Genomic DNA, 25,355 nt, shown 5'->3' on the forward strand with positions numbered 1-25,355 from the left:
AAAGTCTACTTCTAGCTCTTTTTTTAAGCAAAACATTAAAACAGTAGCCTACATTTTGTAACTAAGGATTATTAACCCTATCTACACTTGAACAGAAAAAAAACAATGTCACGAAATAGAATTCCCCAAACAACTTTGGAATAAAGCCTTCAATAACTATCCAAAATGATTAAGGCGAGACACCCCAGGTGAATAGGGTAATTTTTTTAACTTAACACTAGAACCGCCAGAGGTCGCTGTATACCTATATCCGCCAACGGGTAAAGTTTACCCGCTATTGATTTCCAAGGTACAATGTACCATACAGAACGGTGAGTTTTGATCGCACAGGGATGACATGTATACCAATATAATCTGTGGACTCTCAGCTTTTCATATTATGTGACCCGCTCTATCAAAATCAGTCGGAAGTCGCAACGGCTCATTTCAGAGTAAACGTGGATTTACGTAAACAACTATTTTTTTCAGGGTTCGGGTGTTTTCTTTGATTTTAAACAAACAAAGTCTTGGCTTTCAGAATATGAAACTTTTATTTCCAAAATCACACGATAAATACATTTTTGAAGCTTGTAAAGGGACGAAGACAGGCACCTCTCACTCGCAATCTGCTCTTCCAGCAGCGCCGCCCCCTCTCCCTCCAGCTGAAATTATGAACGTAAGAGTAAAGTAATCATAGATAACACGGCAGGGTCCGTTACAGTTTGTTTTCATCTGATTTAAATTAAACAAAGTCTTGGCTTTCAGAATATTAAACTTGTTTCGGCAAATTCAGATGATAAATATAACTTTGAAGCTTCGGCATAATTACAAGCGGAGAACGGAGTAACTTGACAGCAGGCAGCAGCAGGCACAACAACAGCCGGTGTTTCTCGTGAGGGTTTTCTCTGGGAAACAAACACAATACACACAAACGCAAAAATACACAAACACACACACGTATACACATACACACACACTCGCGAGCTTCCCCTCCAAATGAAAATATCTTCCCTCCGTAGTATTTTGATCATTTTGATCGCGAAATCAATAGCGCGAGGAGCGCTGCATTTCTATGAGGTAAATATTACCCGCTGGCGGAAATAGGTATAAATATCCATTTTTTTGGCGATTTTTTCAATCTGACTTCATATTGACCATTTTTAACAACACAGGGTGTTACATAACACACTTTCAGGAAAAGTCACGGACTGGGAGACGTTAATAGTTTATTGAAAAAAAGTTACATACAATAAAAAAACAGCTGCGGGTAAAATTGACCCGTTGGCGGTTCTATTGTTAAAGGTATCAGCTATAAATTTCTCCAGTTAATTACTTACAATAAGGCAATTGTCTTTTGTATTACAAGTTTTCTGAAATAGCATGTTTAAATATGCAAATTATCCATTATCTCATTACATATGCACATATTTTAATACATTTCAGGAATCGAAATCTGAACTTTGGATAAAGCCAGATTCAAAATTCTTGTTTCATTTTGTAGTCATATTAGTATCTAAGGCTTTTACAGAAGGGATATTGGATATCTCTTTTTATCACTCCATAAATCAGGAAATACTGTCAACAGCCCTAAAATATCCATTTTCGCCATGTTTTTAGGTATACAATGTTGTATAATTCAGGCTATGAATTATATATGAATGCTTCTGTAAAAGCCTTCATAATATTGATAGGAATATAACTGGAAGGTTTGGTGTCTCTATGTGCTACTGAAGTTGAAATTTCGAACTCAGAGTAGGAGAAAAAACTGATTTTGACAAAACGACCTTTAAAGATTGCAGTGAGGCGCTAGCTAAACCCTCCTGTTCTTTGGATGACAGCTTGCGCATTGACGCATTCCGTGAAGTTATTTCAAAGGTCGGGGTCATTTGTTTTTTGTATAACCTTGCTTCGTGCAAGTGACAATTGTTGTCGTCTTCTCTGTGAACGTTTTTTTCGCCATTCTTTTGCCATTTTGAGATTTCAATTTCTAGCGGAAAGCTAACCAGGAAGTGTTTTAGCACACCACGTGATGCATCTGAACGAATCACGTTGTCAGAAATTGACACCAGCCAATGAGATTTCGTTTCTTGGTTTAAGACCCCTTTGTGCTTTCACGATTGGTTGCTGATACAAAGGAAATAACCATATTTGGATCTGATGAGATTGTACAGGAGAGACGGAGCTTTCCAACGATATCTCTGTTGACATGGTGCACACAGCGGTCGCGGTACTTTATGTTACGTTAGAATGCTAACTTTTGTTGAATTTAGGAGAAATCTACAGATGCAAATAGACAAACTATAGTAAAATAAACACTTAAATGTGTATTTTGGATGTTTTCCTTCCAAAAGCCTGAAAGAAAACATGTTATGGAATCAAAATAGCACAGCATCTCAAAATTGACCAGAACTTGAAAAACGATGTTTTTGCCTGCCGTGTCTCGCCTTAAATTTTGAATTTTATTTTTAAATCAAATGCATATATTTTAGATTATATATTTATTTAGATGTAGGTTTTTTTGTAATGTTATTGTATTGTTAACGTATAATTTATTAAATAAAAATACTGTTATGAACACTATACAATGTCTTTATTTTAATAGTTACCAGAATACATTGTATATTGAATACTAACATAAGCTGGTGATCAGGGGCGTCGCCTGGGGTAGGCATCCGGGGCTTTAGTGAATGCAACACAGAGGCAAGATGACGCCACCAGACCAATCAGAGAGTTGCATGGAAATAAACGTGTTGTATTGGCTGACAGGTACGTACCTCTCCTCTGTGACAATGTTTAAACTTTAAACTTTCAGCCCCGGACGCGGAGATTCTAGACATTTCTTTAATAAAAAAGACAGCAATTCTCAAGTGGTGGCTCACACAACAACCCCAGAGCCACCACCTGAGCCAGGTGAACAAGGTATGTACCTGTCAGTAAACTTAAAAGTTATGTCAACATGTAAGCAAAGCATACATTATAGCTACGTTGACGTTACTTTGAATCGCGCGGGTAAGCTAAACCGTTAGCAAGTAGCTATAGCTAGCCAGATATATTAAATAAACACTTTGTCATACAATCTAAATGTTGTGTTTTTTAGCGTTACTTGGTGATTTCAAAGAAAGCTCTCTGGGAAATGTTGACTTAATGTCTGTGTTCGACATGAAGCTAGAAGCTACCTTACAGTAGTAGTTGATCCTGAGTCCTGTCAGTTAAAGTGTTTCATAGTTAGCTTAGCTAAGCATCAACCTAGCACTGAAATATATATGGATGTTATGTGACAGTATTTCTGAGAAAAAGTCAGCTGAAATGGTGGCATAGTTGCCACTGCTTTACGTGTCGACAGCATGTTTGAACGTATTTGCAGTAGTAAATGTGGCTGTCTGGCCACTGACGTTGCCATAACAACACCTGCATTTAAATGTGCAACCTCTTTTTGTGACAGATTTTGCATGAAAATATAATTCTTCTGATTGATATTTCCTATTGACAGCTAGTTTCTATGTGAACATTATGAGATGGACAGCCAGCTAACAAGCTTTTTATACAAATATTTCAGATCAAAGCCAATCCAGTGGGGCTCCTGAAAGGGAGCAAGGGACACTATGCTCCCAAATATTAAGCCTTGACCCGCATCTTAAAATTGATATGATCAAAAAATTTTCTGCATTGTCGGAGGACTTTTTTCCTCATTATCATGTCAAATTGTACAGCTTTCCTTAGTGTTGAATGCAGAAAGATGACTATATTAGAGTATTAAGTGAAAATGACTATATTAAAGTTTTAAGTAAATATATTAAGTGAATTACTCAAACTGCATTTGTATAGGAATGATTCTGTCCTATTGGCAGATAACTGCTCTAACAGTGATATCTACAAGAGGTTTCCAATGTAAATGTAACTATTTTCAATTGGTTAGTATTACATTTTGTGACAGTGTGGTGACACTCATTTTAATGAAGACAAATGTGTGTATCTTGAAATTCATTTATTTGACAGAGCTGGAAACTGATTGACTTACATATTTGTTTGTGTTTACCTACACAGTCATCACAGATGAGCCACACAGAGTAGAGGATGAAGAAAGGAGAACAGGAGAAAGGGACACACAAGAAGGAGAGACAACAGACAAGAACGACAATGGAGACAACAATGAACAGGAACACCAGAACAGACAAGAGTCAATGGGTAACATGACTGATGTAGGGACTGCAGATACAGGGCCAAGGCAAGTGAGACATCACTGCTTTCCATTTGGCCAGCAAAAGAGATCATTTCAACCGCAAACAGCAAGAGATGAGGGATTATTATTTCCTCCTTCCATCCCTGTTTTCTGTTTAATCTGATTACTAACAACTTCTAATAATTTGACATAGTTTATGATTTAATTGGAATTGGAATTAAGTGTTTTTAAATAATAAACCCGTTTCTGATTCTGATTCTTTGATTTGTTTTTGACATATGGGTGTTGAGAGATGTATCCATATCTCTTGATGTTGCTCTCAAAGTGCACAAGATTGATGCTTTTAACTTCAACATTTAAAAAAAAAATCTTCCTGGGGGACCCTAGAGGAGGTGAGTTACCCCCAAAATAGCACTTTATCTCTGCTTATGTAACTCCGGTGTAGTGTCCCCTCGGCAACAGATCACTCAGAGCTGGTGATTACTTTCCTGCATTTCAATGGACAGCATATAAAAAGGACACGTGAGCTGCATTGCTTAAGAGATCCTCTCATGCTATCTCTTTTACAAAATAAGTGTCCAGTCAACAACAAAACATCAGTGATCGTATAGTGGTAGTATATTTTTCACAAGCAATGTGAAACATTAAACTTATACAAACTGGTGTTGAAAACTCACATACCTGCATTGATCTCCTGGAGTGTCTCTACTCTTTCTTCTCCACATCTCTTGTCCACCATCAGAGATTGCAAACATTTAAGAAACAGCTAGAGGTAAGGGACAAACAACTTGTTCGCTGGGCATGTCAAAAACCTCCTGCTTTGATCAAGACTTTAGGGAGCCTCTCTAGCAAAGGGACTGGAAAGCATTTTTGAACATGCAGTACCATCTACATGCTGTCATGTTCCAGACACTGCTCTCAACCACTCAGGGCCTGCACAAATACCTGCAGAAAGAAACAATTGACTTGGTGCAGGCAGTAGATTACAAAACAGCAGTTGAGAACACACTTAAAAATTACCAAAGTAACGAGAAAGCACATGAGGTCTATGACAAGACCAAGGCCATGTGCAATGATCTTGATATTCCCGAAACTGTGACACAGAGGAAGAAGCGTAGAAACATGGAAGACCTTGTAGTCAAGGCATCATGTGGAGCAATGTGAAACATTACACATAAAAGGACACGTGAGCTGGGTTCTGGTGCTCAGATTAGCTATTGATGATCACGTTGATAAATCATATAAAACAAATAGCCAATCACACAAAAAACATGTTGCTGTGACTGTGAGCATTAAACAATTAACATGAAACTAAACAAACACAACAGTACGTTATTGTCCTTATAAAATAAAAAACATACATTTTTGTCCACCGAGATAATACAGGCACCTTACCCTCAAGAGATCCTCACGTGCTATGAGAATCTCCCACAATCCATTGCCGTAACAAAGCTAATGCAGGCACACGTTTGTGACACCAGATGGCGCAATTGTGTATGTGCGTGTGGGGAGTCTTGCAATAGAAAATGTGACTGTCGCGCCGCCACTGTGGGCTAAGCCCCGAATGTTTCCAGGTCCAGGCGACGCCCCTGCTGGTGATAGATAGATAGGGTGGGGGGATTTTGAAATGCTGGCGTTTGTGGCACTGTTGGCTTTCCATACCGGACAGTTCCTACTTCAAGCTGACACTGCTTTCACCGGAGGGGTGACACCGTGACTTGAGCAAATACAGAAAGCGTCAGCAAGCAACAATACAAGTTAAATGCACAGCGGCTTAACACTTTGCAGTTGTCATTTCACATTAAAGCAAATATGGTGTCATCACAAATTATATCTATTTTTTTAAAGACATATCGGTATAACCTGCAGGGGATCCTCGGGCGTCCCTGCTTCTTGGTACAGTCCATGCCCGATGATACCGCCGATGATTTGCATGGGTGGCACTCATGACACATTGTATCCTCCTGGGAACCGAGGAAAAACAATGTTTTCCAATCTTCTTTATTTTTTATTTCCTACCCATTTAGGGTTAAAAAAACATCTTGCAATTTAGACGTTTTAAATTTAATTTTTAAATGTTACAGTATGTCCACGTCAGGACCATTTTAGTTTGAAAAGACATCCAAAATTAACAGATGGACTGTAACGTATTATGGTTATGTGATATTAATAAAAGCATACATTCACCTTTATTTAAAACATACATAAGTAATTGATCTGAACATTGCTGTTTATTTGGTCACTAAAAAACTAGTTTGGTTTTTGGTGAATCTTTCCAGATCTTCAAAGACTTTGTGGTCAATGTACTGGGAAAAGTACCTAATTGACTCCAGTCGGCACGGGCTGTATGGGTCATCTTGATTAGTTTTATGGATGTGGTCTCCATTTGACCATGCTCATAGAAACAAACTTGGCATTCCTGAGGCAATTCTCATTTTTCATGGCTCCACTTAAAATAAAAACAACAATAAGACATACGTGCTACTCTTGGCCCACAGAGGGCCATTTCTTTCAAGCTCGTCCCTATCTGTCTCTATGTCTATTATGTACACTCATGGAGCCTCCTGCATCTTTTCCCCCCGCCTTCTTGACTCTCTTCTATCCCAGGTGTGAAATCCTCATCTCTCTCATCATCTGAGAGCTACAAATCTGAATCTCCCTTAACTATCTGGTACAGGACAATTATTTGATTAAGCCTATAACATGCTACACTAAATGTATTATTTCATTTATATTATATTATTACGTATTTAGCAATATTTGAAATTTCTTAATTGTGTGTGTCCTGTGATGCCATAGAATTCAGTTGAAAGGACCACAGAAAAGAGCTTGTTTGTTAAAAAATGTTTCCCACCATGTGTGTTTAACAGTTTGCATATTTGTAGGCTATATGTTTTTTAACATTTGTTTGTGAATATTTTATATTTTTTCCATATCCCTTTATGATATAGGTAAATTCATTATTGAACGCTGTTATGTTAATATACTTTATGTTCCTTTTAATTATTCATAATATTTGGGTTGCATCCACTATGATGTAGCTACACAGAACTCTTAGAAGTCACTGCAGTGATGTCGGATTGTAAAGTTTAAATGTTATTTCTTATTTCTTTGTATTCATTCAATTGTTATATTGTTTCCTTTTAAGCCTGTCTTCGTGTGTGTAATATCCCTCCATAGAGATTCATAACGTCATATCTTATTTTACGAAATTCTGGGCAACAGCAAGCAATGTGCCACGCCCATAAACAAAGAAACATGCCTTATTATCTTCTTATTTTTGCACCCTCGTGGTATGATGTGGCACTGTAATAGCATAAGAAATATATACTACTAATAAATACTAGTACATTATAGTGATAAATCACACCCAGTTCCACACTTAGTGTCTGTGTGTGAGGAAGGGAGGGGAGCTGGACCGACAGCGTGGCTGCAGTGCCGCAGAAATACAACTGGTCCAGTCGACCAGCAGTCAAGCTGCTAATAACATCTTCAGCTTGAGTCCTTTTGAATGGACATTTTGGACACATTTTATGTAACTGTGTGTCTTACAACCCAACACGCGAGTGGGTTTATTTTTTTTGAGGGAGCATAAGCGTGTGTGGAGTAACGCCCACTGTCACGGATATCTGGCCGAGAGGCTGACAGTGACAGACCGTAGAAAGCAGCCTGCTTTCCCCGGCGCCGAGAGCCACCAACCCGGCCGGTGGGTACCGGTGGGATTGGCTAGCTGGAAGGCTAGCTAACTGTCATTAGCCGAGGAGATCCTCTCTGACCAGCATCCTCACACACTTTGCTGCCTTGACGTCAACTTAAAAGGGTGAGCTATTGTGCTAAATGAGTCACATTTGTGAATGTTAATAGACAAATGGCTTGCGATTAATGGTGGGAATATATTTAAAAACAAGGGGATGACAGGCTCACCGTTAGCTGTGAGCTAGTGAACAAGAGAGCTAGCTAAGCATTCACAAACTGGACATAACTAAAACCTATAGTAAGCTAACGTGGACAGTGGAGACAGTGGTTGACATTGTCAACTATTTTCGTTTTTATTTACTGTATATAAACAGTATGTGTCCATATCATTATGCAATATCGAGAGCTCAGTGCTGTGCAGCTGTCATCTCTGAGCTGTCATTCCCAAACACCCAGCCTTAATGTGAAGTGAATGTGGTTTTTATGCACAGTGTGTGTGATGTTTGTGTTTTAATTTCCTCTCCTCCCAACACATATTTCTGTGACAGTGTGAAGATGGACTGAAACATGAAGGGTGGAACTGTCCCATCACCCAAATAAGAGGGTGTCTCTCTTAGGTATGGTTCACAAATTCCTCTTCTTTGTTCACACTCTAGTTAACCTTTGAAATATAATGTTGAATTATTTCTTCAATAATAAGGTAATGAGGAAACTGACTGATCATGGTTACACAATTGTTTCTTGAACCCACTGTGTTGTGCATAATTTGTTGGTACCGGCAAACCATCTGCTAATTATGTGCAATGCCTTGTTTTTTATGCTGCTGTAACTAAAACATCTCCCAATTTGGGATCAATAATGTATATCTTATCTTATCTTATGTGTTGTAGACAGTTGGATCTTGACCATTGGCCACTTCTTGCCTACACAACTACTTGTGCGGTTGTGTTTCAGTATTCTCAGCAAACTTGTGTCCTGGCCAATGTTTCCCCATTCCCCACATCCTGTGTTTTGAGGAAGCTTCCTCGTTTGTCCTAAAGTGCTTAGCTGCATCCTGATCAGGGTCACAGATCGCACAACTGCTCTCAATGGGTGCTTTGTTTTAACTCAGAGTTTTCCGTTTTAGCTTGTTTTTGTACATGTTCAATGCTATACCTTTCTTTGTCACAGAAGGTTGCTGTTCTTTCTGGTTAACTATCAATTTCCTCAATTTTTGTATCAGTCATAACTTCATGTGGGTGGATACTTTTCTGTGAGTTGAAGGATTGATGTATTTAGTTTGCTATCCACTCTTTTTTTAATATATTATTACTTGTACATGAATTAGTCATCCATCCATTTATCCATTTAACCTTGTCAGTTTTAAGGCCCGGACACACCAAGCCGATTTCGGCCGTCGATAGATGTCGATAGACGTCTAGCCATTGATGAGCGTCCTGTATCCCTATTCAGATTTGTGTGTCCCACACCGTCCTGTCTTTTCGGCCGTGCCGACACCTTCCGCGGCCGGTTCGACATGTTGAATCGGAGGCTGTCGGCAAAATAAATCACTCTGATTGGCTGTTCAGCTTAGCGAAACACTATTTGCCTGAATGGGAGTGGAGCAGTACAGTACTTAAAGGTGGGGTAAGTAATTTATTTCAGAAATAGTTTTTGTTATATTCCATGGAATGCTCTTAACATCCCGATAGCAATGAATATATTAAATGCTTTGACAATAAATACATTAAAAAATGTCATCTGTTGAAGCCGTAGCGCTGTAAAAAGCACGACCAATCATTTTAGCCAGCCCGGCTAAAATAACTGGATGGCCTACCTGCCTGTCAGCCTTCCATCTCGTGCACAAACTTATCTCGTGCCCTCATTGGTCATGTGCGCGTTCGTGTGTGTTGGAGGAGGGGCTCTGTAAGGAAGTCTGAAGGAAGAGGCAGATTTTTTTTCGGCTGCGTAGGTTCAAATTCTAGCGCACTCGAGCCGGTTTCTCCAAAATTACATACCCCACCTTTAAGTAAATGTACTTTGTTACTGTCCACAATCTGCCTAGAAGTATTTTAATGGTGTAGCTGTTCAAGATGGTCATTTTAAAATGTTTTGAATATATACTGTTAGTAGGCTAGTTAAACCAATAATAATGATATGTAGGCACATTTTTTCTTTTCTCAACGCTGTGTGATTAAAAGAATAAACACAAATAGCAGGATAGGCACACATATTTGCTATATCTTGCCCCACTGAAAAGGCACTGCACCGATACTGTTAAAATATTGGCATAGTTCATCCCTGTGCTGCTTGGCTCGAGCTGTAGCATGTAGCTATTTGTTGTTTGTATATATATCACGCAGTCTTCTGGTTGCCTCTTTTGAATGACGAATACACACTACTACGGCCTGCTGGTAAGGAGAGTTATTGCCACTCACGCATGCGCAGTTCGTACGTGCTACTTGGCCGTCGGCAGAAGTCTTTGCGGTGTTTTCCAGTGCGACTGGCCAAGGCGCAGGAGACGTGAGATGACCAGCCTGTCCTTCTTCAAAAAACGACCAAATAGGTCGATTGTTCAGCAGCTTATTATGACCTATAGTCACGTTTTAAAGTTTAGCACCTCTAGTGGTCGTGTAAGAAACAACAATTTGCGGCAATTGCAAACGCTCCGGAGGGTCGTATATTCATAAATAACCCTCTCTGGAAAACCCTAAATTGGAGAATAGTGATGTTGTAATTTCCAAAGAGCCCACACAAACACATATTTTCCACTCCTTGTGTCACAATCTGTTGCCGTTGAGTCACTGTGTTGTTTTTGTGTTTGAGTGTTAGACATGAGCAGTCTGTCTAAGGTCCCACAAGATGCTGCATTTCCAGTACTCAATAAGAGAGAATTAAATGAGCACATTATTACTGGGAAAATTACAGCTACTGCTAGTAAGCACTTTCAAAAGATATGTTATTTTGTTCGTCACTGGTTTAAGAGAAAACCAATATTGGTTATGGATACAGCACTGTACCTTGTGACATATTTTGTTGTTTCCTGAGTGTGCATCCCTTAATAAACATTTCATATTAATGTTAGAATAAAACAAATGTTTTTAAAAAGTGTAATTATTTCATAATTGTTGCATATGAACTATTTTGGACCAGCAGCGGTGTAAAGACTTATATATTATAAATTATACTAAATATTGTGAAATGGGTCATAGTATTATCTTTTAAAGGTTTAAAGGCTACATTAGTATTCCTCTTCTTTCAATAAAATAAGAAGCAAATATTTTAGAGGAATTGGGTTTACTTTTATTCCATCTCCCTTTTTCACATTTGTTTTACAATACCCTGGTACCATGCTCGGTATAAATAAATCATACTTTTTCATGCTTCATGTGCTTATCCGCTATACTGATATCAATTACAAAAGAATAAAATAAAAATGTAACAACTTAATATCAAAAGGTATAAAGATAGGTTGTCATGAACACCTTGATATGAACCTAAAAAGACTTGCAAATGAGAAAGGAATGATTTCAGGTATATATAAACTTCTCCTCACCTCCACCGCCAATACTAATCTGCAGACACAGAAAAGATGGGAGCAGGAATTAGACATCACCCTTACCCCAGTTGAGTGGGACAGAATCTGGTCGAACTCAACATCAATCTCCAAGTGCGTCCGGTTTAGAGTAATACAGTTAAAAATCTTTCACAGAGCATACATCACACCCTGTAGACTCAAAAAGATGGATCAAACACTCTCGGGCCTATGCTGGCATGGTTGTGCGGAAGTGGGTACCATTTTACGTTGTCTTTGGTCCTGTCTGTCCGGCTGTAAAATGTCTTTAGGACGTAGTTGGAGATACACTCGCTGAGATCCTGAACATAGAGATACTCTTAACTCCAGCTACATGCTTGCTGGGATCCCCGCTCAATGGCATAAAATCAAAATGTGCAAGTAAACTCATAGCCCTTGCATGCCTTCCAGCTAAACGCCTCGTTCTTATGAACTGGAAAGTCAGAAAGCCCAATTGCTTCAATTTAAATAGATGGCTGGAGGACTTCCTAAACATCTTAAGTATGGAAGAATCTGCTTTCTCCTTGTTATATTTGGTTAAGCCAGACAGGCTTTTGGATAAGATAAGGGCTTTCCTGGACTCAAACCGTAATATTAATAAATAAAGACAAATAAACTAGGAAGAAACAGAAAAATAATGGTAATAATAATGAAAGAAGTGAAATTAAATGGGAAATGGATGAATAGGTGAATTAATCAGAAAAGGGAAGAGGTGTGTGTGTGTGTGTGTGTGTGTGTGTGTGTGTGTGTGTGTGTGTGTGTGTGTGTGTGTGTGTGTGTGTGTGTGTGTGTGTGTGTGTGTGTGTGTGTGTGTGTGTGTGTGTGTGTGTGTGTGTGTGTGTGTGTGTGTGTGTGTGTGTGTGTGTGTGTGTGTGTGTGTGTACACTTATTTATTTGACTATTTATCTATTATAAATGTTTTTGTTTTATAATATGTAAGGGACTGAGAGGCAGAGTAGTGGGAGACACCTACATTCCCAATAGGTGGCTCCACCCGCTGCCAATTAACAGTATTGGGAGCAGGTGTGGAGACCTCACACCTGGTGCTAATCACTCCCTCAAGGGAGACAAAAGCACCTAGAGTTGCTCAGTTGTGGGTGGCACATAGAGGGAGCAGGAGACTCCCAGCGTGAGGAAACAGTTTGTAAGTCGGTTAGCGGCCCGGCTACGTTAGCCTTTCTATCGTTAAAGGTATTTTTTTGTTTAACAGCAATAAAGCCTCTTTTTTTGGATTTGAACACTGCCTCTGTCGTGACTGCTTCACTACCACTTTTCTCTTTATCTGCCCAGTCCTGTTACACTGGTGGAGAATGCGGGCATAAGGACTCTAGTGGTGGTGTTGCAGTTAGTGTTTCGGTTTCAAGATGGAGGATGTACTAAGGGAGTTGGTGCGTATTTCTACTGAGCAGCAGACTCTGCAACGGCAGATGATACAGGAGCAGCAGAAACAGAATGCGCTTCTCCATGTGGAGGTCCAAAAATGCCTAACGGCAGCCTCTCCTACCCAGAGGGAAGCAACCGTACAGCCTAACCCAGGTCGATTCATCCCCAAAATGACGGAGAGTGATGAGATAGAGGCCTACTTAACAGCCTTTGAGCACACTGCAGAAAGAGAGGGCTGGCCAAGGGATTCCTGGGCTAATCTGGGTGGACCATTCCCCCTGGGCCCGGCACAGCAAGCTTACTTCGACCTCCCTCTTGACCAAGCAAAGGACTACGTCGTCTTGAAGAGGGAAATCCTGGCGAGGTATGGCTACAGCTTAGCAGCTAGAGCCCAGCGGTTCCATGACTGGAAATACAAGCCAGAGTTGTCAGCCAGGGCCCAGATGTATGACCTAGGCCGGGTAACCAGAGCCTGGCTGACATGCGACCCCGAAAAGTTGAGTGTTTTAGAGAGGATAATGATGGACAAATATATTCGGTCTCTGCCCTATGAGACCAAGAAAATGGCAAGCCAGCAGAATCCAGCCAGTCTGGATGAGTTGGTTAACGTAGTGGAGAGCCACGTGGTCACAGCGGACCTGCTTAAGTCCACACGACCAGACACCGAGTGGGGAAGCATCACGGACTAGACGGGCACGAGAACCGCGATGGGAACCCGAAGAGGTAAGGCGACGACAGTCCTACCTGCCAGAGGGCCAACCGCGTTGCTACCAGTGTGGGGAGATAGGCCACATTGCCCGGGATTGCCCAGGGAAGGATGAGCTAATGCTGACCGTCCACTCATCTGGTGCAAGGCCTTGCCACCTTCTTGACTCTTGCTGGGTACAGGAAAGCTCCCTGGCTCAAATGATACCAGTCAAGGTAAATGGAAAAGATGCAGAGGCGCTAGTGGACTCAGGAAGTGTGGTGTCCCTCATTCAACCCCATCTCCTCATTGCTTCCAAGTTTGAAGGGCCAGTTCGGGACCGCCCAGATGGAAGACCCCAATCTGTTGCATGTACGCAGCAATGTTACGGCAATAGAGGGAAAACCTGTTCCAGGAGTAGGTGAGCTTACATGTCCTCATTTCATAATCAAAAATAATCTGTTATACTATGCCAAAGAGGTTGAAGGTCAGCGAAGAGACTTGTTGGTTGTCCCAAAACAATATGTGTCCACAGTGTTGCATCTGGCTCACAGTCATGTCCTAGGGGCCCACCTAGGGGTTGAGAAGACAAGGCAGCGGATTGGGAGCCGGTTCCACTGGCCAGGGGTGGTAAGAGCTATAGAGGATTATTGTTGCACTTGTGTTGAATGTCAAAAGATGAGTCCCAAGCCACACTTTAAAAATCCCCTAATACCTCAACCGATAATCGATGTACCGTTTTCTCGCATTGCCATGGACTTAGTGGGACTGCTGGTGAAGTCTGCCAGTGGACATCAGTATATTCTTGTGATCCTTGACTATGCAACCAGGTACCCGGAGGCCATTCCCTTGAGGAACATGACAACGAGAGTGATTGCACAGGAGCTGCTTCACCTATTCAGCCGAGTTGGGATTCCTAAAGAGATGCAAACAGACCAAGGCACTCCCTTCATGTCCAAGATATCTCTGCAGGCTCTTCAAGATAAAGCAGCTTTGTACATCTGTCTACCATCCTCAGACAGACGGATTAGTAGAACGCTTTAACAAGACATTGAAATCCATGTTAAAGAAGGTTGTTGACAAGGATGGTCGTAACTGGGACCAGCTTCTGCCCTATGTCCTGTTTTCAATCAGGGAAGTTCCACAGGCTTCAAACGGTTTCTCCCCCTTCGAGCTGCTGTACGGCCGACAGCCCAGAGGACTTCTCGACATCGCGAAGGAAGCCTGGGAGGAGCAACCAAGCCCCCATCGGAGCCTGATTGAGCATGTAAAGACGATGCAGACGCATATGAAAGATGTTTGGCCCATGGTCAGAGAGCACATGGCTCAAGCCCAAGAAGCCCAGAGGAAAGTGTATAACAGAGGTGCCCAACCGCGTGAGTTTCTGCCCGGGGATAAAGTGCTTCTCCTGGTCCCCACCACAGAACACAGATTCCTGGCATCGTGGCAAGGTCCCTATGAAGTGGTAGAGAAGGTGGGACCAGTCAACTACAAGGTACGCCAACCTGGCCGTCGCAAACCATCCCAAATATACCATGTTAACCTGTTAAAGAAATGGTACGCCCGAGAGGCACTGCTGTGTTGTGGTTCCCCGGTTGTGTCCCCCTCTTCTCCCGACCAGGAGGTGGCCGAAGTTGAATACGGTCCAGGGCTGTCCAAAGCTCAGTTACAGCAAACCAAGGAACTGGTTCAGCAGACTTTGGATGTGTTCTCACTACGACCTGGACGCACAACGATGGTGGAACATCAAATCCACACAGAGCCTGGCCAAAAGGTAAAGATGCGGCCCTAACGGGTGCCCGAGGCGAGACGGGCGGCCATTGAGCAAGAAGTGCAGAAAATGTTGGCTATGGGGTTGATTGAAGAATCTCACAGTGAGTGGACCAGCCCTGTCATTCTGGTTCCTAAGCCAGACAAAACCAACAGGTTCTGTAATGATTTCAGAAAATTGAATGAAATCTCCAAGTTTGATGCGTATCCTATGCCCAGGATAGATGAGCTGATTGATCGGCTTGGGGAAGCCAGATATATCAGCACTCTGGACTTGACGAAAGGGTATTGGCAGGTCCCACTTGAAGCAGCCTCAAGAGAGAAGACGGCCTTCGCCACCCCCACAGGGCTGTACCAATATACTGTGCTTCCCTTCGGGCTTCATGGAGCACCAGCCACGTTCCAGAGACTGATGGACAAGGTTCTGAGGCCACATCGTGAGTATGCAGCTGCCTATTTGGATGACGTTGTTATCCACAGTGACTCATGGGATAGCCATAAGGCTTGCAGCAGTGCTGGAATCTCTCCGAAGGGCGGGCTTGACAGCCAATCCAAGAAAATGCAAGCTTGGACTGGAGGAAGCCGAATATCTGGGCCATTGGGCGGGGCAACGTTAGACCACAAGAAAGGAAGGTTCAGGCGATCCAGGACTGGCCACGGCCGTCAACAAAGAAACAGGTGAAAACCTTCTTGGGTCTGACGTCCTACTATTGCCGTTTTATTATTGCCGTTTTATCCCAAACTTCTCCACAGTAGCCTCTCCCCTTACAGACCTGACCAGAGACTCACAGCCGCTAATGGTCAAGTGGACAGGAGAGGCTGAACATGCCTTTGAGGGACTTAAGAGGGCTCTCTGCACACGGCCGGTGTTGTTGACCCCAGACTTCAGCCGGGGGATGATTGTGCAGACGGATGCGTCAGAGGTGGGCATAGGAGCAGTACTATCCCAGGAGGTTCACGGTGAGGAACACCCCGTCATGTACATCAGCCGGAAGCTGAACACAAGGGAACAAGGGTATGCTACTGTGGAGAAAGAAGGCCTAGCAATAAAATGGGCGCTTGAGCGCCTCCGGTATTACCTCTTGGGACGACACTTCACTCTGGTAACTGATCATGCCCCACTGATCTGGATGGCAAATAAAAAAGACACAAACGCTAAAGTAGGAAGGTGGTTTGTCTCACTACAAGAGTTTAACGTCTCTATCATCCACAGAGCCGGAGCCAAGCATGGGAATGCAGATGCTCTGTCCTGTGGACCACGGTCACCTCTCCTCGGCCAGAACTGAAGGGGGGTGTGTGTGTAAGGGACTGAGAGGCAGAGTAGTGGGAGACGCCTACATTCCCAATAGGTGGCTCCACCCGCTGCCAATTAACAGTATTGGGAGCAGGTGTGGAGACCTCACACCTGGTGCTAATCACTCCCTCAAGGGAGACAAAAGCACCTAGAGTTGCTCAGTTGTGGGTGGCACATGGAGGGAGCAGGAGACTCCCAGCATGAGGAAACAGTTTGTAAGCTGGTAAGTCGGTTAGCCTTTCTATCGTTAAAGGTATTTTTTAGTTTAACAGCAATAAAGCCTCTTTTTTTGGATTTGAACACTGCCTCTGTCGAGACTGCTTCACTACCACTTTTCTCTTTATGTGCCCAGTCCTGTTACAAATAATAATGAGGAAACAATGAATCTATATTATGAAGCAAAACATGTATAAATACAACGCCATATGCATACATAAAATGTAACTGACACTGTAATCCCCCTACCTCCCCACCCTTCATGTTATTGTCCTGTCCTGTTTGTGATGTGTGTGAGCCATGTATATATATATTTTTTTGTCTTTGAAAATGTCTAATAAAATATAAATGTTAAAAAAAAATTCAAAAGAATATATATTTTTGATAGAGCTGCTTAAATCACATTTAGAAGAACACATGTTCATTTGGTTAACATCCAGTATGTTTCTAAGTGGTAAGATAGGTTATATAGTAAGTTAGACTTTCATTCAATATTGATTCAGAGTGCTACGACTTTTTGAAACTGCTGAACATCTACAAACAGGACTTCTGATGCACAGATGTGAGCTGGGCTTGGAGAGCTTGTGATGAAAGTCTTTTGTTGGATTTGTCTGCACAGTTAGAGTATCAGATGAGACACTTGACCTGGCTGAATTTCCACTTCTTTTGTCTTTGCATTTAGTCTCAAGTGTTGAGTACTGTCAATAAATGTTCAGCGAAGGCATCCATTGTAGACCAGGCAGGTACTGGATCCAAACAGAAAGATAAGCGTGTTTCTCTCAGGATTGTTGCATGTGGTGGTGCTGAGTTCATAAACAAATGTTATTCCAGACTGAAGTTTGATTTGCTGACAAATGGACTAGAGATTTTACAAGATGCCCTCAATATAGGTGAATGGAGTAAAAGCCATTGCGCCAGTTGATGGGCCAGAATAAAAAATTAACAACTTGAGCCATACCGAAATGTTCAATTTCGCAGTGGCAGAATTTGTCTTCATGCATTGTAGGTTTTTGCTAATGTCGGTCGAGAGTAAAAGTATTTAAAAGAAAATGGGCTGTAAGTGTCTTGGTTAGATACACTTGAGTGACATGACAGGGTAAACTATGCCAGTACTTCACCTGACACCTGACTTGTTTTGTGGTTGACTGAACATGCTTGTTCTCTTTAACTCAGTGAGCACTGGTAAGCCTCGACAACATGCAGGACTGCAGATTCACAGAGCTGTACTGGCGAGTTTTCAACTGAAATTAGCTCAAAAAGTCACCAGATTTGAAGTCATCCTTATATAAACTTTCTTTATATAAGGTTGCCATTTAGTTTATTATTGCGTAATTGGGTTACTAAATCAATGCTTTTTTAAATGACACTTTTTGATACATTCTTTTAAGCCACAAGGCAAATAAACAGTTGCTCATTTGGTCCACCCAGTTATGTATACGAAACAACATTATCAGTCAGAAAAAATAAACACGAAGTAAAATGTATTAAACAGTCAAATTGCATATTCCTATTTGTATGCTAAGTATTACCACAGAGGGGCTTTCATTGCATTCGACTTAAAGGTGACATGTCATGCTTTTCCGGTTATTGCCCATCCCCTTGTGTGTTATGAAGGTTTTTATGCATGTAAACGGTCTGCAGAGTCAAAACCCTCAAAGTACACCCTGTAGGGAGTAAAACTCTAAAACAGAAAATACCTCCCCAAAACGCCTCGTTGGAGATACGTCACTGTCCATTTGATTCTTCCGGGGACATCATGATGTCATGTCGTCCCCGGAACGAAATGGACCAATCCGTGGAGCCGTTACGTTACGTCCGCGGAGCCGTTACGTTAAGCCCCCGCTGATTGGTCCAAATTGACCAATCAGCGGACTTCCTCACACACTCAGTGCATGCAGCTCTGCTGATCTCTCCTCCCTGGCTGCAGGCTGATAACAGACAGTTGGGATCGCGGCGAAATTCTCTCTGCAGACCCATTCTCACAGCGTTTATCAACCTTTTTCTTTCTCAATATCAAGCCACACTTATTGTTTTGACTTCGGCTGTGACTATGTGTGTGCTCAGGGTGAGTTTGGCTGTGTTTCGCTGTGTATCGCTAAACAAGGAAATCACACCTCCACGGAGCTTAGCGCGATTCACAACGTCCCGACTGGTCCCGACCAATCGGAGCACACTGGGCTCACAGGGAGGGGGGGGGCAAGAGCTGCAACGAGCCGTTTAGTGGAGAGAGTGAATACACATACTTTACAGAGATGCTGTATGCGAAACCAATGTGAGTTTGGAAAATTGCACAGTATAAATCTATTCTAGTAGACCACAACAAAGGAATTATGATCAGTGGAAATGGCCATGACATGTGACCTTTAAAGCCTGTTTCTTTACATTATGACTGTCAAAATATTTGTTGTTATTTTTCAGGTTGTGCTCTGCAGCTTCACTCTGACTGAGCTGGGAGACAGAGAGGAAGATGCCTCCCAGGCCGTCCTCAGGGGAGCTATGGGGCATCCACTTGATGCCTCCCAGGTACGCACACTAGAACAAATTGTGAATAAAAAAGCTTTTTTGATCGTAAAGAATAGCCTCAAAAAGTACACATGCCTGTTCTTTTATTAGGTTTAAGCCTTTAGTGATCGTTTTTAGAATGTTATTTTGATATGGTATGTTCCTTATTAACACACTGAAATGCCTAACGAGGGACTAGTAGGCTTATTAGTGAAAAGTACATGTTAATGATTCATCAACATATTATAGTAATGCTAAGAGTTTCTGCAGGATCCTGGTGGACTGCCTGCTGCCCAATGGGATGATTCTGACCCTGGAGTGTCTCCGTGAGGCCACGCTCATCACCATCAAACATGAGCTGTTCAAAGAGGCCAGGAAATATCCTCTTCATCACCTCCTGCAGGAGGAGACCTCCTACATCTTTGTCAGTGTAACACAAGTAAGAGTTAATCATCTCAATTTGAATATCTCTTACACATAAGTTTCCACCTAAATACATAAACACAAGGGAAATCCATTATTAAAAGTTTGATGGACTAACCCCAGAAAATCAGTTAATAATGAAGAAAATAAATGTTTCTGGAGCTGCTTTAGGTGCTGGTAAAAAAGTAAGAAAGAAATAGGTCTCTAGAACTTGTGTTTAAAAACAAACCGTTTCACCTGTAAAAAACATCCATCCTTCACCGACAGGAAGATGTAGTTATTTCAGAAATTCCCAATGGTTTCGTGAAAAACATTTGTTTTGCCTGCCTGCAGGAAGCAGAGCGGGAGGAGTTCTACGACGAGACCCGGAGGTTATGTGATCTCCGACTCTTCCAGCCTTTCCTCAAGGTCATTGAACCAGTTGGCAATAGAGAGGAAAAGATCCTCAACAGAGAGATTGGTGAGAGGTTTTTGTCCTCTAATAGCACTTGTTCTATTGGATCCTTTGTGAAAAAATGTGGTCGAAATAAAGTTTGGAACCTGACTTAGTGTATATGCTTGTTCAGAAAGAAAAACTATCTCTAACCTACTACCTACCAATGTTGAAAAGAACACTGACTCTGCTTTGTATTTTTCAGGCTTTGCCATTGGTATGCCTGTGTGTGAGTTTGACCTTGTGAAGGACCCAGAGGTTCAGGACTTCAGGAGAAACATCCTGAATGTTTGTAAAGACTCTGTGGAGATGAGAGATGCAAGCGGGCCCCACAGCAGAGCACTCTATGTTTATCCTCCCAATATAGAATCCACACAGGAACTTCCAAAACACATCTACAGCAAGCTGGACAAAGGTAGGCAACAGCTTAAGACTTGTTTCAAGTCTAACATGTTTAACAGGAACATTTAAAAAAAAAAAAAAAAATACTAATTATTATTATTAAATAGAAAACAGAACACGAAAAGCACTTAAAGACAACAGGGAGCAGGAGGTAGGTTTTAGCCTCCCATCAATACTTAATGACTACTAGCCAGCTACTACAATGGATATGAACTGCAGTAATGGGCAGGTCAATCAATGACTGATTGAGGTACTACTACTGTCAAGCTAAATACATACCACAATTTAAGGTGGGTGGTTATTGTTTTTCTGGGTTGCTGCTAGAGTAAAATTTCATTTTCTCACCTTTCTTTTTGTCTCTCCGTCATGTTTTGTAGGTCAGATTATCGTTGTGATTTGGGTGATTGTTTCTCCAAACAATGACAAACAAAAGTATACACTGAAGATCAACCACGACTGTGTGCCTGAACAGGTAGGATGAACATGGACTAAAAGGAAAAGACGATTGATTAGTTATGGACCTGTCACTCTTTGAATATAACACGTGGGATTTAAAGGGTGTCTAATATAGGCGCGTATCTTGTCCTAAAGGTGATTGCAGAGGCCATTCGTAAGAAGACACGCAGCATGCTGCTGTCCCCAGAGCAGCTGAAGATGTGTGTGCAGGAATATCAGGGTAAATACATCCTCAAAGTGTGTGGCTGTGATGAGTACCTGCTGGAAAAGTACCCCATCAGCCAGTATAAGGTAAGGGCGTCCCCAGATGATAAAGACATACAAGAAGAACAAATGTATTTGGAAAATTTGACCTCAAATGACTTGAATGACAAAAAGTAAATAGTTCCCGAGAAATTCTGCAGAATGAAGAGTTGGAATGTCTCACACAAAAAAACAATCAAACCATCAAAGGATGCTCTTAGATGGATCAAGCTAATCCCGAGATTTTAAATAAATCCCGTCAAAGTCAGGATATAGACAATGTCTCATCCAATTGAGATCTTTTATTTATTGTAAACATTGAGTATATGTCAAAACAACATTGCCTATTAAAACACTGGAACCATTCCCTCATCAAGCACAGCAATGTGATCCCACACACAATGTCCGTGTGAGCCAAATCAAAGCAGAAGGTGTACAAAGTATCAGTGTTTCCTCTACAGTCACTTCGCGGCTGCTGGAAAATGACCAATTGATATCACTGTCACACTTACGCATGCTGTAACTCTAGCAGCTCTGTGGACTCTAACCGTCCATCTCTGCGTCACTCCCTCTCTCCTTCCCTCCCTCTAGTATATCCGAAGTTGCATCATGCTGGGCAGGCTGCCTAACCTGATGCTAATGGCCAAAGACAGCTTATACTCTCAGTTGCCTACAGACAACTTTGTCATGCCGTCGTACTCTCGACGTATCTCCACGGCAACATCCTATATGAATGGCGAGGCATCTGCCAAGTCGCTGTGGACCATTAACGGGACCCTGCGGATACGAATCCTGTGTGCCACCTATGTTAACGTCAATATACGGGACATAGACAAGGTGGGGGTGCACAGATATTACATGAATATACCAGTGTTTGTGCTTCTCAGTCAAATTAAACAACAGATCATTGACTCTAATACCATATCCCTTCAAGATTAAAATGTAGATTATGAGATTTTTTTGTAGTAACATTTTGTATTCATTCTATTTTTGTAGATTCATAAATGGATATTTGTTTTTAAGCTAAATCCGTTGACTGTTATTTCAGTTGTGCAAAGTGTCCCATCTACCAACTCCCTCACTTCCTGTGGAAACAAACAGTCATTGTCCACGTCTCCTGTGCACAGAGACCCTGAAGGGAAAGCAGCTCTGGTAGCTCATGTTGATGTGCTGTCAGGAATCATTTGCACAAATGTTATGTTTTCATAAATGCCAGACTGCTCCATAAAGGTAAAGCTCATTTAATGTGACAGCTGTTACAAGTTGCCAATGGTGTCCAACAGTTAACTCTTTTACAATGTTATAGTGCAGCTATGCCAACAACTCTTATTGATGTTTCCCTTTCTCGTTCTGTTTTGCTTCTCTTTTATATTTACAGATTTATGTGAGAACAGGCATTTACCATGGAGGTGAACAGATGTGTGACAATGTCAACACGCAGAGAGTACCTTGTTCTAACCCGAGGTAATTGACAACTCTTCATAAAATACTTTTTAAATTACTAAAGCAGCCCATTCCTGCAAGACTTTTTTATCATGACTTTATTTGTAATGACCTCTTCATTATATAGTGGCAAAATGCTTAAAACACATGACTAGTCAGAGACAAGTTAAACAAATAAGAATGAATAAGATAAATATATTTAAATACAATGAAATGAATCAATTATTAGTATCCAATAATATAAATAACTTCTACTTCAATTTAACGTTCTCTTTGTTTGACTTAGAAAGTGACAATTGACACTTCAAATTCACCTTAAGTAGTCTAGTGCAGGAAGGGAATGGTAACAGTTACTGTAAGTGCTGACTATAGTAACACTAAACTGCTGTATTACATTACTGGTGAACCCAAGTCTAATCTATTGTATGCACTGTATAGGCCTGTAAGAACAGTCTCTGTGTGATGGCAGTGAAAGGGGGCACAGGTCTCTTTAGGTCATTACTTTCCCTGAAGGATTATATTTGAGATGTGTTCTTGTTGTACTTTTTTGGCCTTGTCTCATACATTTTCTCTATATCTCTTTCTTTTGTTTGACGACAGGTGGAATGAATGGCTCACCTATGATATGTACATCCCTGACATACCTCGAGCCGCCAGACTCTGCCTCTCCATCTGCTCTGTCAAAGGCAGGAAGGGAGCCAAGGAGGTAGGATAGAGAGCAGTGAAGGAAATGACCACACAATGCAACTTAACTGGACAGGAAGTGGACATGCAAAAAACAGGAAGTGTCTTGCTAGGCTATTTTGATACTACTGTTGAATTGTTTTGAACAGTTAGGAACAGTTATGGAAACGAAACCCTACAGTTTTATAGGGGAATGCAATATCTTTGGATAAAAAAACACCAACACATCCATAACCGGGCGACACAAACAAAACTAGGGCTGTCAAACGATTAAAATGTTTAATCAGATTAATCACAGCTTAAAAATTAATTAATCATGATTAATCACCATTCGAACTATGTCCAAAATATGCCATTTCTTTATGTATATTGTTGTGGGAATGGAAAGATAAATGAAAGAAGGCGGATATATCCATTTAACATACAGTATGTATGTTTATTATAACATTGTTCTGTGTGTCAAAATGAAAGACAGCCCACACACCTATCAATCATCAAACCGTGGGGTCTTAATTCATTACGTGTTGATTTATATCAACGGGGGAGTACTTCAGGAAAGTCGACGGGGGGGCTAGTGGAGTTCTTCGTGACCACAGAGCGTGAAACGATGCGCAGTTTTCCAGTGAAGGGGGGAGTCTCCCTCCGCAGCCAGTTGGCGTAGTTTTGGCACAATTCCGTTGTACAGACCGACGTTAACAGCAGCCCTGTCTGTGCACACGGAGACCGACTCTGTCGTCCGGTGATCTAACCGCCTTCTGGAAAAGCTTCACAAGTACGTTGGTACGCAAATGCGCTTTGTGACACAAGTGACGGGGCGCATTTCAGATTACGCACATAACCTGTTATGTGTTACCTGTACTACAGCAAAAGTATTCTCTGTCGGGACTTCCTGCAACAACACCACGCCGTTATCTTGATTCTGATTGGTCAGAAGACATTATCAAAGATGTTCTATTGAGAAGACGATCACTATGTGACAAAAGTTTTCAAAACCGTTTCTGGTCTTCGGTATTTCCAGACAAGTGGCTACTGAAATCAATCTTACTAACTGCTGTCTGTGCAATTTACTCCGCGAGTTGGTGGACTTTATTTAGCTTACTTTAACATCATTTTTCAGCGTGGGGCTCAGCCATTTCTTGGTATGGCTGTAGCCTACCCCAGCCATACAATAGAGTCTGGCTGCAGACCTCAGCAAGGAGGCGGATCGTATAGGGGCGGATCCTATAGAGAGGCGAAGTCACGCCCATCTACTTCCGGCCCATGGGACCCCGGAAGCGAAAAATTAACATTGAATTCAATGGAGAGAGAACACGTATCTTTTGATCCCGTTTGAATTGTGCCACGAACTACACATATGATGTTTGTCAATCTTAAACAATAAGTTCCATGTCAAAAAAGTCACATTTTGTCGTAAAACTGTTGAAATATAAGACTATGAAAAATACGCGACTACAAAGACTACAAATCCCAAATCCCAAATCCCATTCTGGCTCGCATAAGTGATGTCACAGGCGATAATGCTCCAAGTGGTTGCGAGCGACTCGTAATTAAAGCGAAGAAGAAGATCTCATAACTGATTTATTCCCTCCAATAAATAAGAGATTGCTAAAAATAAATTCACTTTTACAAGATGCCTGTGTGCTTTGTACCAGGTTGCAATCACATAAGTGATCATACTTATAGATCATAGCTCGTTCTATCGCTTCCCGTCTGATGAAAGGACCAGGAGTCGCTGGATCAGAGATCTCAGGTAATACACATGTTGTGCATGGAACACAGTCAAGCTAGCTACATAGCTAGTAGCGAGCACGTTAGTTAGCATCACATTACTTAGCCTTGTCATTTGTATTAGCCTTAACATGAAGTGAACCCAAATGTTAAACAGTAAGAGTAGTCATGATGTTAAGTATTTTCTGAAACATTTGAAGAGGAACCTATCGCCAGGTGCTAAGGGGGCGGGAGGTAGGCTAACGGCAGATTAGCATCTGCGATCTTTTCTACTTAATGCTATCT

At 41.6% G+C, this 25,355-nt stretch overlaps 2 protein-coding genes across 2 annotated transcripts in view; both read left to right on the plus strand.

Annotated features, from left to right (window-relative positions):
* Positions 1–4,339, plus strand: part of LOC117445661 (E3 ubiquitin-protein ligase RNF14-like) — a 33,766-nt gene extending 29,427 nt beyond the window's left edge. The window contains exon 8 of the mRNA XM_034081444.2: positions 4,024–4,339. The gene's annotated coding sequence lies outside the window, so the exon portion shown is untranslated. The remainder of the gene's footprint in view (positions 1–4,023) is intronic.
* Positions 4,340–7,472: 3,133 nt separating this feature from the next.
* pik3ca (phosphatidylinositol-4,5-bisphosphate 3-kinase, catalytic subunit alpha) overlaps positions 7,473–25,355 on the plus strand; it is a 39,050-nt gene continuing 21,167 nt past the window's right edge. Inside the window, exons 1-11 of the mRNA XM_034080877.2 lie at positions 7,473–7,979; positions 8,404–8,472; positions 19,175–19,279; positions 19,529–19,697; positions 20,015–20,141; positions 20,320–20,529; positions 20,894–20,988; positions 21,108–21,263; positions 21,807–22,052; positions 22,594–22,679; positions 23,259–23,364. Of these exons, the coding sequence (XP_033936768.1) occupies positions 19,224–19,279; positions 19,529–19,697; positions 20,015–20,141; positions 20,320–20,529; positions 20,894–20,988; positions 21,108–21,263; positions 21,807–22,052; positions 22,594–22,679; positions 23,259–23,364 (1,251 nt within the window). The 5' untranslated portion in view covers positions 7,473–7,979; positions 8,404–8,472; positions 19,175–19,223. The remainder of the gene's footprint in view (positions 7,980–8,403; positions 8,473–19,174; positions 19,280–19,528; positions 19,698–20,014; positions 20,142–20,319; positions 20,530–20,893; positions 20,989–21,107; positions 21,264–21,806; positions 22,053–22,593; positions 22,680–23,258; positions 23,365–25,355) is intronic.

This window comes from Pseudochaenichthys georgianus, chromosome 4, assembly GCF_902827115.2.
Source record: "Pseudochaenichthys georgianus chromosome 4, fPseGeo1.2, whole genome shotgun sequence".
In the NCBI taxonomy this organism is placed as follows: Eukaryota; Metazoa; Chordata; class Actinopteri; order Perciformes; family Channichthyidae; genus Pseudochaenichthys; species Pseudochaenichthys georgianus.